The sequence below is a fragment of the Heterodontus francisci genome, unplaced genomic scaffold, assembly GCF_036365525.1.
Source record: "Heterodontus francisci isolate sHetFra1 unplaced genomic scaffold, sHetFra1.hap1 HAP1_SCAFFOLD_617, whole genome shotgun sequence".
NCBI classification, from domain to species: domain Eukaryota; kingdom Metazoa; phylum Chordata; class Chondrichthyes; order Heterodontiformes; family Heterodontidae; genus Heterodontus; species Heterodontus francisci.
In genome coordinates this window covers 585,843-598,315 of record NW_027141034.1, presented here as the reverse complement: position 1 = coordinate 598,315, position 12,473 = coordinate 585,843, and the positions used below count along the sequence as shown (strand labels likewise).

The 12,473-nt window shown below is 43.0% G+C and overlaps 1 protein-coding gene across 1 annotated transcript in view; it reads left to right on the top strand.

Moving 5' to 3' along the window:
- LOC137361877 (serine/threonine-protein kinase A-Raf-like) overlaps positions 1-10,922 on the top strand; it is a 178,592-nt gene extending 167,670 nt beyond the window's left edge. Inside the window, exon 7 of the mRNA XM_068026479.1 lies at positions 10,821-10,922. Coding sequence (XP_067882580.1) covers positions 10,821-10,922 — 102 coding nt within the window. The remainder of the gene's footprint in view (positions 1-10,820) is intronic.
- The last annotated feature ends 1,551 nt before the right edge of the window (positions 10,923-12,473 follow it).

The following is a 12,473-nucleotide window of genomic DNA, read 5'->3' as shown; positions in this document are numbered from 1 at the left end:
TGTTTATAGGACAGTGAGACTCTGTGTTACTGAGTATTGGTGTTTATAGGACAGTGAGACTCTGTGTTACTGAGTATTGGTGTTTATAGGACAGTGAGACTCTGTGTTACTGAGTATTGGTGTTTATAGGACAGTGAGACTCTGTGTTACTGAGTATTGGTGTTTACAGGACAGTGAGACTCTGTGTTACTGAGTATTGGGGTTTCCAGGACAGTGAGATTCTGTGTTACTGAGTATTGGTGTTTATCGGACAGTGAGACTCTGTGTTACTGAGTATTGGGGTTTACAGGACAGTGAGATTCTGTGTTACTGAGTATTGGTGTTTACAGGACAGTGAGACTCTGTGTTACTGAGTATTGGTGTTTATCGGACAGTGAGACTCTGTGTTACTGAGTATTGGTGTTTACAGGACAGTTAGACTCTGTGTTACTGAGTATTAGGGTTTATAGGACAGTGAGACTGTGTTACTGAGTATTGGTGTTTATTGGACAGTGAGACTCTGTGTTAGTGAGTATTGGGGTTTACAGGACAGTGAGACTCTGTGTTACTGAGTATTGGTGTTTACAGGACAGTGAGACTCTGTGTTACTGAGTATTGGTGTTTATAGGACAGTGAGACTCTGTGTTACTGAGTATTGGTGTTTATAGGACAGTGAGACTCTGTGTTACTGAGTATTAGGGTTTATAGGACAGTGAGACTGTGTTACTGAGTATTGGTGTTTATTGGACAGTGAGACTCTGTGTTACTGAGTATTGGTGTTTATAGGACAGTGAGACTCTGTGTTACTGAGTATTGGTGTTTATAGGACAGTGAGACTCTGTGTTACTGAGTATTGGTGTTTATCCTACAGTGAGACTCTGTGTTACTGAGTATTGGTGTTTATCGGACAGTGAGACTCTGTGTTACTGAGTATTAGGGTTTATAGGACAGTGAGACTCTGTGTTAGTGAGTATTGGGGTTTATAGGACAGTGAGACTGTGTTACTGAGTATTGGTGTTTATTGGACAGTGAGACTCTGTGTTAGTGAGTATTGGGGTTTACAGGACAGTGAGACTCTGTGTCACTGAGTATTGGTGTTTATCGGACAGTGAGACTCTGTGTTACTGAGTATTGGTGTTTATCGGACAGTGAGACTCTGTGTTACTGAGTATTGGTGTTTATAGGACAGTGAGACTCTGTGTTACTGAGTATTGGTGTTTACAGGACAGTGAGACTCTGTGTTACTGAGTATTGGTGTTTACAGGACAGTGAGACTCTGTGTTACTGAGTATTGGTGTTTACAGGACAGTGAGACTCTGTGTTACTGGGTATTGGTGTTTATCGGACAGTGAGACTCTGTGTTACTGAGTATTGGTGTTTACAGGACAGTGAGACTCTGTGTTACTGAGTATTGGTGTTTACAGGACAGTGAGACTCTGTGTTACTGAGTATTGGTGTTTACAGGACAGTGAGACTCTGTGTTACTGAGTATTGGTGTTTACAGGACAGTGAGACTCTGTGTTACTGAGTATTGGTGTTTATTGGACAGTGAGACTCTGTGTTACTGAGTATTGGTGTTTACAGGACAGTGAGACTCTGTGTTACTGAGAATTGGTGTTTACAGGACAGTGAGACTCTGTGTGACTGAGTATTGGGATTTACAGGACAGTGAGACTCTGTGTTAATGAGTATTGGTGTTTACAGGACAGTGAGACTCTGTTACTGAGTATTAGGGTTTACAGGACAGTGAGACTCTGTGTTACTGAGTATTGGTGTTTACAGGACAGTGAGACTCTGTGTTACTGAGTATTGGTGTTTATCGGACAGTGAGACTCTGTGTTACTGAGTATTGGTGTTTATAGGACAGTGAGACTCTGTGTTACTGAGTATTGGTGTTTATAGGACAGTGTGACTCTGTGTTACTGAGTATTGGTGTTTATCGGACAGTGAGACTCTGTGTTACTGAGTATTGGTGTTTATAGGACAGTGAGACTCTGTGTTACTGAGTATTGGTGTTTATCGGACAGTGAGACTCTGTGTTACTGAGTATTGGTGTTTACAGGACAGTGAGACTCTGTGTTACTGAGTATTGGTGTTTGCAGGACAGTGAGACTCTGTGTTACTGAGTATTGGTGTTTGCAGGACAGTGAGACTCTGTGTTACTGAGTATTGGGGTTTACAGGACAGTGAGACTCTGTGTTACTGAGTATTGGTGTTTATCGGACAGTGAGACTCTGTGTTACTGAGTATTGGTGTTTATCGGACAGTGAGACTCTGTGTGACTGAGTATTGGGGTTTATAGGACAGTGAGACTCTGTGTTACTGAGTATTGGTGTTTATAGGACAGTGAGACTCTGTGTTACTGAGTATTGGGATTTATAGGACAGTGAGACTCTGTGTTACTGAGTATTGGTGTTTATAGGACAGTGAGACTCTGTGTTATTGAGTATTGGTGTTTATAGGACAGTGAGACTCTGTGTTACTGAGTATTGGGATTTATAGGACAGTGAGACTCTGTGTTACTGAGTATTGGTGTTTATAGGACAGTGAGACTCTGTGTTACTGAGTATTGGGATTTATAGGACAGTGAGACTCTGTGTTACTGAGTATTGGTGTTTATAGGACAGTGAGACTCTGTGTTATTGAGTATTGGTGTTTATAGGACAGTGAGACTCTGTGTTACTGAGTATTGGGGTTTACAGGACAGTGAGACTCTGTGTCACTGAGTATTGGTGTTTATCGGACAGTGAGACTCTGTGTTACTGAGTATTGGTGTTTATCGGACAGTGAGACTCTGTGTTACTGAGTATTGGTGTTTATAGGACAGTGAGACTCTGTGTTACTGAGTATTGGTGTTTACAGGACAGTGAGACTCTGTGTTACTGAGTATTGGTGTTTACAGGACAGTGAGACTCTGTGTTACTGAGTATTGGTGTTTACAGGACAGTGAGACTCTGTGTTACTGGGTATTGGTGTTTATCGGACAGTGAGACTCTGTGTTACTGAGTATTGGTGTTTACAGGACAGTGAGACTCTGTGTTACTGAGTATTGGTGTTTACAGGACAGTGAGACTCTGTGTTACTGAGTATTGGTGTTTACAGGACAGTGAGACTCTGTGTTACTGAGTATTGGTGTTTACAGGACAGTGAGACTCTGTGTTACTGAGTATTGGTGTTTATCGGACAGTGAGACTCTGTGTTACTGAGTATTGGTGTTTACAGGACAGTGAGACTCTGTGTTACTGAGAATTGGTGTTTACAGGACAGTGAGACTCTGTGTGACTGAGTATTGGGATTTACAGGACAGTGAGACTCTGTGTTAATGAGTATTGGTGTTTACAGGACAGTGAGACTCTGTGTTACTGAGTATTAGGGTTTACAGGACAGTGAGACTCTGTGTTACTGAGTATTGGTGTTTACAGGACAGTGAGACTCTGTGTTACTGAGTATTGGTGTTTATCGGACAGTGAGACTCTGTGTTACTGAGTATTGGTGTTTATAGGACAGTGAGACTCTGTGTTACTGAGTATTGGTGTTTATAGGACAGTGTGACTCTGTGTTACTGAGTATTGGTGTTTATCGGACAGTGAGACTCTGTGTTACTGAGTATTGGTGTTTATAGGACAGTGAGACTCTGTGTTACTGAGTATTGGTGTTTATCGGACAGTGAGACTCTGTGTTACTGAGTATTGGTGTTTACAGGACAGTGAGACTCTGTGTTACTGAGTATTGGTGTTTGCAGGACAGTGAGACTCTGTGTTACTGAGTATTGGTGTTTGCAGGACAGTGAGACTCTGTGTTACTGAGTATTGGGGTTTACAGGACAGTGAGACTCTGTGTTACTGAGTATTGGTGTTTATAGGACAGTGAGACTCTGTGTTACTGAGTATTGGTGTTTATCGGACAGTGAGACTCTGTGTGACTGAGTATTGGGGTTTATAGGACAGTGAGACTCTGTGTTACTGAGTATTGGTGTTTATAGGACAGTGAGACTCTGTGTTACTGAGTATTGGGATTTATAGGACAGTGAGACTCTGTGTTACTGAGTATTGGTGTTTATAGGACAGTGAGACTCTGTGTTATTGAGTATTGGTGTTTATAGGACAGTGAGACTCTGTGTTACTGAGTATTGGGATTTATAGGACAGTGAGACTCTGTTACTGAGTATTGGTGTTTATAGGACAGTGAGACTCTGTGTTACTGAGTATTGGGATTTATAGGACAGTGAGACTCTGTGTTACTGAGTATTGGTGTTTATAGGACAGTGAGACTCTGTGTTATTGAGTATTGGTGTTTATAGGACAGTGAGACTCTGTGTTACTGAGTATTGGTGTTTATAGGACAGTGAGACTCTGTGTTATTGAGTATTGGTGTTTACAGGACAGTGAGACTCTGTGTCACTGAGTATTGGTGTTTATAGGACAGTGAGACTCTGTGTTACTGGGTATTGCTGTTTATAGGACAGTGAGACTCTGTGTTACTGAGTCTTGGTGTTTATAGGACAGTGAGACTCTGTGTTACTGAGTATTGGTGTTTACAGGACAGTGAGACTCTGTGTTACTGAGTATTGGTGTTTACAGGACAGTGAGACTCTGTGTTACTGAGTATTGGTGTTTACAGGACAGTGAGACTCTGTGTTACTGAGTATTGGTGTTTATGGGACAGTGAGACTCTGTGTTACTGAGTATTGGGGTTAATAGGACAGTGAGACTCTATGTTACTGAGTATTGGTTTTTATAGGACAGTGAGACTCTGTTTCTGAGTATTGGTGTTTGCAGGACAGTGAGACTCTGTGTTACTGAGTATTGGTGTTTACTGGACAGTGAGATTCTGTGTTACTGAGTATTGGTGTTTATCGGACAGTGAGACTCTGTGTTACTGAGTATTGGGGTTTACAGGACAGTGAGACTCTGTGTTACTGAGTATTGGTGTTTATCGGACAGTGAGACTCTGTGTTACTGAGTATTGGGATTTCTAGGACAGTGAGACTCTGTGTTACTGAGTATTGATGTTTACAGGACAGTGAGACTCTGTGTTACTGAGTATTGGTGTTTACAGGACAGTGAGACTCTGTGTTAATGAGTATTGGTGTTTACAGGACAGTGAGACTCTGTTACTGAGTATTAGGGTTTACAGGACAGTGAGACTCTGTGTTACTGAGTATTGGTGTTTACAGGACAGTGAGACTCTGTGTTACTGAGTATTGGTGTTTATCGGACAGTGAGACTCTGTGTTACTGAGTATTGGTGTTTATAGGACAGTGAGACTCTGTGTTACTGAGTATTGGTGTTTATAGGACAGTGTGACTCTGTGTTACTGAGTATTGGTGTTTATCGGACAGTGAGACTCTGTGTTACTGAGTATTGGTGTTTATAGGACAGTGAGACTCTGTGTTACTGAGTATTGGTGTTTATCGGACAGTGAGACTCTGTGTTACTGAGTATTGGTGTTTACAGGACAGTGAGACTCTGTGTTACTGAGTATTGGTGTTTGCAGGACAGTGAGACTCTGTGTTACTGAGTATTGGTGTTTGCAGGACAGTGAGACTCTGTGTTACTGAGTATTGGGGTTTACAGGACAGTGAGACTCTGTGTTACTGAGTATTGGTGTTTATAGGACAGTGAGACTCTGTGTTACTGAGTATTGGTGTTTATCGGACAGTGAGACTCTGTGTGACTGAGTATTGGGGTTTATAGGACAGTGAGACTCTGTGTTACTGAGTATTGGTGTTTATAGGACAGTGAGACTCTGTGTTACTGAGTATTGGGATTTATAGGACAGTGAGACTCTGTGTTACTGAGTATTGGTGTTTATAGGACAGTGAGACTCTGTGTTATTGAGTATTGGTGTTTATAGGACAGTGAGACTCTGTGTTACTGAGTATTGGGATTTATAGGACAGTGAGACTCTGTGTTACTGAGTATTGGTGTTTATAGGACAGTGAGACTCTGTGTTACTGAGTATTGGGATTTATAGGACAGTGAGACTCTGTGTTACTGAGTATTGGTGTTTATAGGACAGTGAGACTCTGTGTTATTGAGTATTGGTGTTTATAGGACAGTGAGACTCTGTGTTACTGAGTATTGGGGTTTACAGGACAGTGAGACTCTGTGTCACTGAGTATTGGTGTTTATCGGACAGTGAGACTCTGTGTTACTGAGTATTGGTGTTTATCGGACAGTGAGACTCTGTGTTACTGAGTATTGGTGTTTATAGGACAGTGAGACTCTGTGTTACTGAGTATTGGTGTTTGCAGGACAGTGAGACTCTGTGTTACTGAGTATTGGTGTTTATAGGACAGTGAGACTCTGTGTTACTGAGTATTGGTGTTTACAGGACAGTGAGACTCTGTGTTACTGAGTATTGGTGTTTACAGGACAGTGAGACTCTGTGTTACTGGGTATTGGTGTTTATCGGACAGTGAGACTCTGTGTTACTGAGTATTGGTGTTTACAGGACAGTGAGACTCTGTGTTACTGAGTATTGGTGTTTACAGGACAGTGAGACTCTGTGTTACTGAGTATTGGTGTTTACAGGACAGTGAGACTCTGTGTTACTGAGTATTGGTGTTTACAGGACAGTGAGACTCTGTGTTACTGAGTATTGGTGTTTATCGGACAGTGAGACTCTGTGTTACTGAGTATTGGTGTTTACAGGACAGTGAGACTCTGTGTTACTGAGAATTGGTGTTTACAGGACAGTGAGACTCTGTGTGACTGAGTATTGGGATTTACAGGACAGTGAGACTCTGTGTTAATGAGTATTGGTGTTTACAGGACAGTGAGACTCTGTGTTACTGAGTATTAGGGTTTACAGGACAGTGAGACTCTGTGTTACTGAGTATTGGTGTTTACAGGACAGTGAGACTCTGTGTTACTGAGTATTGGTGTTTATCGGACAGTGAGACTCTGTGTTACTGAGTATTGGTGTTTATAGGACAGTGAGACTCTGTGTTACTGAGTATTGGTGTTTATAGGACAGTGTGACTCTGTGTTACTGAGTATTGGTGTTTATCGGACAGTGAGACTCTGTGTTACTGAGTATTGGTGTTTATAGGACAGTGAGACTCTGTGTTACTGAGTATTGGTGTTTATCGGACAGTGAGACTCTGTGTTACTGAGTATTGGTGTTTACAGGACAGTGAGACTCTGTGTTACTGAGTATTGGTGTTTGCAGGACAGTGAGACTCTGTGTTACTGAGTATTGGTGTTTGCAGGACAGTGAGACTCTGTGTTACTGAGTATTGGGGTTTACAGGACAGTGAGACTCTGTGTTACTGAGTATTGGTGTTTATAGGACAGTGAGACTCTGTGTTACTGAGTATTGGTGTTTATCGGACAGTGAGACTCTGTGTGACTGAGTATTGGGGTTTATAGGACAGTGAGACTCTGTGTTACTGAGTATTGGTGTTTATAGGACAGTGAGACTCTGTGTTACTGAGTATTGGGATTTATAGGACAGTGAGACTCTGTGTTACTGAGTATTGGTGTTTATAGGACAGTGAGACTCTGTGTTATTGAGTATTGGTGTTTATAGGACAGTGAGACTCTGTGTTACTGAGTATTGGGATTTATAGGACAGTGAGACTCTGTTACTGAGTATTGGTGTTTATAGGACAGTGAGACTCTGTGTTACTGAGTATTGGGATTTATAGGACAGTGAGACTCTGTGTTACTGAGTATTGGTGTTTATAGGACAGTGAGACTCTGTGTTATTGAGTATTGGTGTTTATAGGACAGTGAGACTCTGTGTTACTGAGTATTGGTGTTTATAGGACAGTGAGACTCTGTGTTATTGAGTATTGGTGTTTACAGGACAGTGAGACTCTGTGTCACTGAGTATTGGTGTTTATAGGACAGTGAGACTCTGTGTTACTGGGTATTGCTGTTTATAGGACAGTGAGACTCTGTGTTACTGAGTCTTGGTGTTTATAGGACAGTGAGACTCTGTGTTACTGAGTATTGGTGTTTACAGGACAGTGAGACTCTGTGTTACTGAGTATTGGTGTTTACAGGACAGTGAGACTCTGTGTTACTGAGTATTGGTGTTTACAGGACAGTGAGACTCTGTGTTACTGAGTATTGGTGTTTATGGGACAGTGAGACTCTGTGTTACTGAGTATTGGGGTTAATAGGACAGTGAGACTCTATGTTACTGAGTATTGGTTTTTATAGGACAGTGAGACTCTGTTTCTGAGTATTGGTGTTTGCAGGACAGTGAGACTCTGTGTTACTGAGTATTGGTGTTTACTGGACAGTGAGATTCTGTGTTACTGAGTATTGGTGTTTATCGGACAGTGAGACTCTGTTACTGAGTATTGGGGTTTACAGGACAGTGAGACTCTGTGTTACTGAGTATTGGTGTTTATCGGACAGTGAGACTCTGTGTTACTGAGTATTGGGATTTCTAGGACAGTGAGACTCTGTGTTACTGAGTATTGATGTTTACAGGACAGTGAGACTCTGTGTTACTGAGTATTGGTGTTTATAGGACAGTGAGACTCTGTGTTACTGAGTATTGGTGTTTACAGGACAGTGAGACTCTGTGTTACTGAGTATTGGTGTTTATAGGACAGTGAGACTCTGTGTTACTGAGTATTGGTGTTTCTCGGACAGTGAGACTCTGTGTTACTGAGTATTGGTGTTTATAGGACAGTGAGACTCTGTGTTACTGAGTATTGGTGTTTATAGGACAGTGAGACTCTGTGTTACTGAGTATTGGTGTTTATAGGACAGTGAGACTCTGTGTTACTGAGTATTGGTGTTTATAGGACAGTGAGACTCTGCTCCATCCATCAATATCGGCGACTACGCTCTAAAAGTGGTTCAAGAGTTCACCTACCTAGGCTCAACTATCACCAGTAACCTGTCCCTCGATGCAGAAATCAACAAGCGCATGGGAAAGGCGTCCGCTGCTATGTCCAGACTGGCCAAGAGGGTGTGGGAAAATGGCGCACTGACATGGAACACAGAAGTCACTGTAGAGTCCTTGATTGTAGGTAGATCTTGCTTTTCATTGGGGCCCAGTATTCTTCTTAAACGTTTTTCGCTGTAGGAGACTTTTCTCTCTTGGGGTTCATGTGTCTTCAGTGGATTCAGAGGCTTGTGAGAAAAAGATGGGAGCAGACAGGAGCAATCAGCTTTCTGCCCAAACTGTTTGCACAAATTCAAAAAACTCAGGTTGCCCAGCAGGTTAGCCACGTGACTAGCTGGTTTGATCATGTCCATTTGTGCATTCAGCCACCTTAGCAGTCAACCTGGAATGCAAGCTCTCTCATGTTGAACATCCAGTGATCAAAAGTCCATTGTGGGTTGAATATGTGAGGGGAAATGTCTTTCCAGCTAAGGGTTCATTGTGGGTTGAATGTGTCAGGGAATGGCTGCTTTGTCCTTCCAAACACTGTCTGTTAATATGCAAAATGTCTTTCCAGCCAAGATCTGGCAACTTTTTTTTGACGCACCTGGCACACATACAGCAGCGGAACAGAAACTGCCATGACAATTAGTAAATTAGGAAAGTTTGACTACTGGGAAATGGTGTAGAGCACCTATGGAACCGTGGGAGAGCACCTATGGTATCGCGTCTACATGTTCTGTGATAGCTCGAGGTGTAATACTATGCGTTCTACTAATTATAATGAGTGGTTAAGGTTAATGCTCAGGAAATTGGGTCACCAGGCTAATACTTATTTTTATTCTTTCATGGGATGTGAGTGTCACTGGCAAGGCCAGCATTTGTTGCCCATACCTAATTGCCCTTGGGAAGCAGGTGGTGAGCCACCTTCTTGAACCACTGCAGTCCATCTGGTGCAGGTAGTCGCACAGTGCTATTAGGAAGGGAGTTCCAGAATTTTAATTCAGCGACAGTGAAGGAATGGTGTTTTGGCTTGGAGGGGAACTTGCAGGTGGTGATGTTCCCATGCCTCTGCTCCCCTTGTCCTTCTAGGTGGTAGAGGTCACAGGTTTGAAAGGTGCTGGCGAAGGAGCCTTGGTGAGTTGCTGCAGTACATTTTGTATAGGGTACACACTGCTACCACTGTACATCGGTGGTGGAAGCAGTGAATGTCTAATATGGTGGATAGGGTACCGATCAAGCGGACTGCTTTGTCCTGGATGGTGTCAAGCTTCTTGAGTGTTGTTGGAGCTGCACTCATCCAGGAAAGTGGAGAGTATTCCATCACACTCCTGACTTGTGCCTTGTAGATGGTGGACAGGATTTGGGGAGACAGGAAGTGAGTTACTCACCTCAGAATTCCCAGTCTCTGATCTGATCTTGCAGCCACAGTACTTATATGGCTGGTTCAGTTCAATTTCGGGTCAATGGCAACTCCCAGGATGTTGATAGTGGGGGATTCAGCGACGGTAATGCCATTGAATGTCAAGGAGCGATGGTTAGATTCTCTCTTGTTGGAGATCGTCATTGCCTGGCGCAAATGTTACTTGTTAATTATCAGCCCAGACCTGAATGTTGTCCAGTTCTTGCTGCATATGCTTTAGTATCTGAAGAGTTGTAAGTGGTACTGAACATTATGCAATCATCAGCAAACATCCCTACTTCTGACCTTCTGATGGAGGGAAGGTCATTGATGAAGCAGCTGAAGATGGTTGGGCCTAGGGCACTGCCCTAAGGAACTCCTGCAGTGATGTCCTGGAGGTGAGATGATTTGACTTCCAACAACCACAACCATCTTCCTTTGTGCTAAGTATGATTCCAACCAGTGGAGAGTTTTCCCCCCTGATTCCCATTGACTTCAATTTGTCTAGGGCTCCTTGATGCCACACTCAGTCAAATGCTGCCTTGATGCCAAGGGCAGTCACTCCCACCTCCCCTCTTGAGTTCAGCTCTTTTGTCCATGTTTGGACCAAGGCCGTAATGAGGTCAGGAGCCAAGTGGTGCTGGCAGAAGCCAAGCTGAGCATCAGTGAGCAGGTTATTGCTGATTAAGTGCCACTTAATAGCACTGCCGAAGACACGTTCCATCACTTTGCTGATGAACGAGAGGAGGCTGATGGGATGTTAATTGGCCAGATTAGATTTGTCCTGCTTTTTGTGTAAAGGACCTTCTTGGGCAATTTTCCACATTATTGGGTAGATGCCAGTGTTGTAGCTGTACTAGAACAGCTTGGCTGGTGATATGGCTAGTTCTGGAGCACAAGTCTTCAGTACTGCTGCCGGGATGTTGTCAAGGCCCATAATCTTTGCAGTATCCAGTGCTTTGAGCCGTCTCTTGATATCACGTGGAGTGAATCAAATTGGCTGAAGATTGGCATCTGTGATGCAGGGAACCTCAGGAGGAGTCTGAGATAAACCATCCACTTGGCACTTCTGGCTGAAGCTGGTTGCAAATGCTTCAGCCTCTTCTTTTGCACTAATGTGCTGGGCTCCCCCCATCAGTGAGGATCAGGATATTTATGGAACCTCCTCCTCCTGTTAATTGTTTAATCATCCACCACCATTCACAACTGGATGTGGCAGGACTGCAGAGCTTTGATTTGATCCACTGGTTGTGGGATTGCTTAGCTGTGTCTATTGCATGCTGCTTCTGCTATTTGGCATGCAAGTAGTCCTTGTGTTGTAGCTTCATCAGGTTGACATCTCATTTTTAAGTATGACTGGTGCTGCTCCTGGCATGCCCTCCTGCACTCTTCATTGAACTAGGGTTGATTCCTTGGCTTGATGGCAGTAGTAGAGTGAGGGATATGCCAGGCTATGAGGTTACACATTGTGATTGAATACAATTCTGCTACTGATGATGACCCAAAGTACCTCATGGATGCCTAGAGCACCTCATGGATGCCTAGTTTTGAGTTGCTAGATCTGTTCTGAATCTATCCTAATGGTTTGAGAATTCACAGGAGCATTATCAAACAAATTTTGACACCAAGCTACATGAGATACTAATGACCGAAATTTGGTCGAAGTGCTAGGTTTTAAGGAACATACGAAAGGAGGCGGGGGAGGCGGAGAAGATTACAGAAGAAATTCCAGATTTTAGGACCTAGGCAGCTAAAGGCACAGCCTCCAATGGTGATTTAACATTGGGGATGCATCGGAGACCAGATTTGGAGGAGTGCAGAAATCTCATGATGGTTGGAGGAGATTACAGAAAAGTAGGGGTGGGGGGCAGGGTGTGAGGCAAGATCATGCAGGGATTTGAAAACAAGAAAGCGAACTTTAAATCTGAGGCATTAGCAGGTCGGGAGCCAGTCAGCAAGCACAGAGGCGATGGGTGAATGGGACTTAGTGCATACAGTAGGCTAGGGTGCACTGTTACTTCTACTCCAATATCTGGATTCAAATTTAACGCAGACTTCATGCCGGTTCTTTCATGGGAGAATACCCTGTTGATTCTTGTCTGATGTCAGTGACGTCACAGGAAAACTGTGACCTGATTGGCTGGTAGGGAATCTGCACTGAATTTGAAAATAAAACATTGATTAAAATTGATTAAAACCCCAATTAACTAATTAATTAATAAGTAGAGGAGGAACTAAA